This window comes from Rhinopithecus roxellana, chromosome 13 (genome assembly GCF_007565055.1).
Source record: "Rhinopithecus roxellana isolate Shanxi Qingling chromosome 13, ASM756505v1, whole genome shotgun sequence".
In the NCBI taxonomy this organism is placed as follows: domain Eukaryota; kingdom Metazoa; phylum Chordata; class Mammalia; order Primates; family Cercopithecidae; genus Rhinopithecus; species Rhinopithecus roxellana.
Window position 1 is genome coordinate 45,449,716 of NC_044561.1, and position 5,622 is coordinate 45,455,337.

Here is a 5,622-nt window from a genome sequence, read left to right on the forward strand (position 1 = left end):
TGGAGACACCATTCAATAAAGAGGGGAAGCCACAGCCAGACCCCCCTCCACTCAAAGTCTTGCTGCTTCCTAACCATGCTGCCCGCCACATTCCGTGTCTATAGAGCTGGGACAGTGGCGGTGCCCACCTCAGAGGTCACCATGCAGATTAAATTCATCCCTAGACACAAAGTGCTGGGTGCAGGCACGGCGAGCTGGAAGGAAAGGTTTCCGGTGACCGTGTGCTCCTTCTGCCCTTGGCTCGGGGTCTCTGCTGTGCTTGGCGTGGGCGGTGATGAGGATGTCACTGGGTGCACAGCTGGCCCTGCGAGCTGCCCGGACCCCAGGCCTCCCCTCTTTCCAGCCAGGACGTTGTGCGCTCGCAGCCTCTCAGGGCCAGAGGCGCACAGTGGTCGCTGCTGTGTGCTGATTTGCTGTGGAGACTCCACTGGGGCCAGGCTGAGCAGGGCTCCCCAGACACATCCGGAGGCTCCTCCAAAGGGCCGCATGGCAGGCACAGGGTTGAGGGGCCTGTGTGGCAGGGCCACAGCTCACCTGGGAGTGCAGGTGGGAAGCCCCCACACCTAGCAGAGTGCGACTCCTTCCCGCACAGCCACCCGGGCTCCTTGGCCTGACCCCGCAGGGCTCTCAAGAAGAAATGGGGGCTTCCCCTCCTCCAGTCTCACCCTCAGTCTCTGTGGTGTCTCCACCCAGCACCTCCTCCTCCAATGCCTCATAGTCACAGGCCCTGGTGAGGAGGCAGCCACGGCAGGCATGGTGGCTGGAACAGGGGCAAGTGAGTGCCCACCCCGAAGTGCAGGCAATGAACTTGTGCCGTAGCCCACAGTGAGCTGGGGGGCTGGTTGTGCCCACCCGCCTGATGCGGCCTCTTCATCCAGAGTGGGGGTGACATGCCAGCCCCCACCTCACCGGAATGCTGGGAGGAGCGTGTCCAAGGAGGGAGCTCACTTTGTCAGCTGTAACGTCCTGTGACTATCGTGTGAGTTCCCGGTCGCTGTAGCAAGTCCCCCAGCCTGGGGGCTTCAGCAGACACAGCTCTCTCACCATTCAGGAGGCGGAATCCCGGGTCAAGATGTGGCACCACTGGCTCCTGAGGCCTCTGTCCTTGGCTCTGTCTCCTGCTGCTGTCCTCACAAGGTCATCCCTCTGTGTGGACCTGTGTCCTCATCTCCTCTCTGTATAAGGACACCAGGCAGATTGGGCCAGGGCCACCCCAGTAGCCTCATGTTACCTTAACCACCTCTGCGAGGACCCCATCTCCAAGTAAGGTCACTTGCGGAGGCACTTGGGCTTAGGGCTGCAGCATACAGATCTGGGGGAGACATGTGGCCCATGACAGTATCGAGGGTGGGTGGACCCCACAGGAAAGACCGGACATTTCCTTCTCTGCTGGTCTGAAAATCAGACTGTCTCAGACAGGGAAGGATCCACATTTCCACCCCAGGCCGAGGCCCCCAGAGGACACAGGACCAGAGGATCAAAGAGCAAACGTCACCCTCAGGGTCTAACGTGCAGGTGGCAGGACCCTGGCCCTTCCTGAGTATCTGGTTGTGAGTTTTGTCTCTGCAGCGTGCAGGGATGGGTGCAGACTCCGTCCAAGGTCTTGGCAAGAAGAGAAACTGCCACCACAGAGGGGCTGGCTGAGGGGCTGGGATGGGGACTCCAGGGCGCGGAGCCGCACACCAGCCCCTTCCACCCAGGCAGAAGGTCCATTGCGCTCTGCCCCGCAGCCTGCCTGTTCCTATGCCAGCCAGGGCACTCCCAGGCCCGTTTGCAGCCAGAACACAGCCGGTTCCGTGTGCTTGTCCTCAGGACCCATTAGGAATGAATCCAGGCCTCGGTCCTGGCCTCCTCTCTGAGGCTGGACGCTCAGGCGTCCCCTTCAGCCCCTTTCTCTAGACCTTCCTGCTGAACAAACGAAAACATCTCACAGCCTTGCAACAGCCAGGAGCTGCTGGTGGAGCTCCATGCCTGGCCGCAGAGAGAGGAGACGCCCTGGGCGGCCGGCCAGCACCCAGGCTCTCACAGCGGAAGCCCACGTCTTCTTCGGCTCTATTTTGAAAGCTGTTCTTTCCACAACGCCTTTGACAAGAATCGATTTGAGTGAGCCAGCGTGTCAATACAGGCTAGCACAGGACTGGCCTCAGGGCCACATTGGGGCGGGTGGCAACCAGGCCCTGGCTGCAGCCCACGCGGGCAAAAGCATGGCCAGGCAGGAGGAGGTGGGACCTGTGAGGTTGGCTACAGCGACTGTGGGCGCTGGGCTCAGGGCTCCTCAGCCCTGAGAGGGGACCCAGGCCCAGGCAGGTTCCCAGCCTCCAGATCTTCTCCCTTGAGACCTCGCCTTCTGCACAGTGACAGGAAAGAGCCCCTGAGTCCCACTCTGCAGGAATGTATCCCATTTCCAGAAAGTTCCTTCCGGGTGCAGAGTGACACGTGAGCTCTGGGGACTCGCTCCGACTTGGTACTGATTTTCTCCACGGAGAACCCGCAGTCACGGACCGTGTCTGCACAGCCCCTCGGATCCTGTGGAGGAATTCAGCCAGCCCCTCCCCCTGAGCCGTTCCCTGCTGTTCAACCCGAAAACCATGGAGGCAAAGTCAGGCCAGGTTCAGGTTCAATGCAAAGTGCCCTTTGCAAGGCCCTCCTGTGGCCAAGCCCAGCTCCATGAGGTCAGGAAGCCAGGGTGGGGAGGCCGCCTGTGTGTGGGGACGGGTGGGGAGGCCGCCTGGGTGGGGGCTCGGGTGCGGAGGCCGCCTGGGTGGGGGCTCAGGCGGGGAGGCCGCCTGGGAGGGGTCTCAGGTGCGGAGGCCGCCTGGATGGGGGCTCAGGCTGGGAGGCCGTGTGGGTGAGGGCTCCTGCCAGCGTCCCTCCCCGCTCATGGAGGCACAGGGACAGCTGTGTGCGCCTGCAGGGAGGCCTGGCTCTGCCCACTCGCCCCCGCAGCGCACTGAGGAACTCGGGCTTTGCTTTGTAGGGTACAGTGACAACACGGGAGAGGACTTAGAGACCGCCTGCCGCCACCGAGGGAGGCAGAGCGGGATTCGCACCCCCGTCATCGCTGGGCCCACACGCCGCCGACGGCTTCCGCGTGTGGCCATCTGTCTTTAAGAAACCCTCTGGCAGAGGGACCCAGCAGATGACTCGGGGGCCGTTCACACTCTGAAACCTGCTTGGAGTCAAAACACTGCTGGCGAGCCTCCGCAGCAAACCCAACCCAGACAGTCTTCCATGGTGGCCCTCGCAGTGGCGGGCACCCTGCCCACTCCCTGCCAGCCCCTGCCCGCTGGCCTCCAGGCCCGGCTGGGCCCCTGACCAGTCTCCTGACCCAGCATGCTGCTTCCCCTTGGGCCCGGCTTCCTTCCCGCTGGGATTCCCAGGCCTGTCCAGCCCAGCCTTGCAGCAGGAGCCCTGAGGGAGGCGTGGCAGCTGCAGAGGCGAGTGGGCCACGCGTAGCCTGGAGGCCAGCAGGACCAGGAGCCCCTCACAGCGCAGCAGCCACAGCATCACGAGCCACTTCCACTCCTGGGCGACCTGGGGGCCCCCACCCCGGTCTGAGCTGCCCCTTATTGTGACCTGGGGCCCCCTGTGGGGGGCTCCCCCAAAGCCCCCAGATCCAGCCTCAGGGAGGCTCCAGACGCCGGCCAGGCCTCAGCGCCTCCACCCAGGATCACACACTCCTATCTCCGCACTTCTGCCCTCCATCCTGCTCCATGCTGCCTTCTGCTTGTTATTCCAGCACATTCCGGGGCGATGCCTGCTGCAGCGGCACAGCCAGTACCTCCACCCTACCCCCACCATGACCCACCAGCCCCTCCGCACTCCCTCTGCTCTGTGCCCTCACTGGCTGGAAGCCTGTCGACCCGAAGGGTCCTCACCTGGTGAGGGTGGGGTGTCGTCCTCCCCTCCCCTCCACCCCAGCCCACCTGTGACTCAGCCCCGAAACCCTCACAGCTCTGTCCTCCCCGAGGGAGCCGGTGACCTGGCTCTGATGGTGCCTGGACCCAGCCCCGGCATGTTCAGAATCCTTGTCCTTTAACCTGCCTCTACCTGTGGTCGCCTCTGCCTCCCTGCCTGACCCTGCAGGCCCTGCAGAGCAAACACTGCTGCCTGCAGGAGTCCCCCGGGGCCCTGAGGAACAGAGACCTGAGCCTCCTGTGGCCCCAGCGAGGTTTCCTCTGGGGGAGACAGTGAGCCCAAAGCTCTGGCTCTCGAGGGGTGGACAGAGTCTGGCTGGCGTTGACGGGGTGCCCCTCTCTACCGGCTTCCACAGTCCCTGAGAGCAAAGATGGTCCCAGCAGTGGAGCAGAGGGCACAGGTGGGGCATCCATAGTCTCCAGGGAGCCACTGTTGGGTGGGGAGGGAGACCGAAGTGGGCTCCGGACCCCAGCGGGGAGAGTGTCCCCTTCCAGTGGGGGCGGCTGATTGATCTGGGCACAGGGGCAGGAGGAGTAGCCCCATCTGGTGCTGACCTCGAGGCCGTGCCTCTCAGGGCATTTTGGCAGACCCACCTAGACCTGGGGGACAGCCTGATTTCCTGCAGCCGTGACCCAGAAGGGTGGCAGCTCTCTCAGTCTTGAGTTACCAGGACACAAACCCAGGTCATTTAATGTGCAGGCAGCCCCAAGTCCCGGCAGGGCCAGAAGCAGACCGTGGCTGGGGATGAAAGCTGCATGCTGGTCCCTGGGGCCCCGCTCACTCTGAGCTCCTGAGAGGACGGAAGTCCCCACGCCCCACTGGGTGGAGTGCTCCTTGGCCTAGGACCCCGTCCCATGTCTGCTGCCATGGGGGCGGACTCTGGGCAGAGAGAGGCCAGATGGGCACCCAGGTAAGCTGGAACACATCCCTCCTGCTTCCCCCAGGGTCCCCAGAGGCGACCTCCCTCCTGCACAGGCGTCTGTCACCCTTACCCTCTAGGACATCTTTGCCATGTGCAGTGAACCCCTGGACAAGGTTGCGTGCCACATAGCTGGATTTGGACTGTATACAGACCGAAGCATGTGGCATGACGCCTTCTGCCATCAGCAAGTTCCTTGTCCCTCGACAGTATGTGTCCAGGCTGCCCTTCAAGGTGGCAGTGAGGGCAGTTGTCTCTTGCACACTGTGTACAGTTCTGTCACTGACTCTTACACACAGCCCTGGAGGTGGGAGAGCGTCGGGAACATTCCGTGCAAGTGTCCTGGCATGTGCAGGCGTCTCCATGGCACAAACCCGTGCCGGGGACCACCCCCTCCCCTGCTTCCATGATTCCACCAACTGGGGGGGCAGAGCCAGGGCTGGAGGCATGCCCCGGGTGAGAGCAGGTGGCCATGCTGGTGAGTGCACACGTTCTCAGTTAATTTATCCTAAATATTTGTAAGTTTCTTGATTATTGCAGTTGCATCCCCAAGATAATGCCCCCCTCACCACGTAGAAGGCACATGTGCTCCGATGGCCCCTCCCACACTGGGGTCAGGGCACAGCACCGTAGCGAGGCGGCGTCGGGGCTCAGAGGACCTCAGACAAGGCTGGGTACATGGGGCTTCTCCAGCCAGCCGGGGGAAGCACCCTGCAGACTGCTAACTTTTGCAAAATAGAGTAAAAAAGAACAGCTAGAAAAATAAAACGAAAAAGGAAAGATAT

The 5,622-nt window shown here is 62.5% G+C and overlaps 1 protein-coding gene across 1 annotated transcript; it reads left to right on the plus strand.

The window, feature by feature from the left end:
• Positions 1-753: 753 nt before the first annotated feature.
• Positions 754-2,601, plus strand: LOC115892840. Its single transcript, XM_030915317.1, is given in 2 exon segments — positions 754-775; positions 1,516-2,601. Coding segments are annotated over 2 exon segments (792 nt in total). The 3' UTR covers positions 2,286-2,601.
• Positions 2,602-5,622: the final 3,021 nt, after the last annotated feature.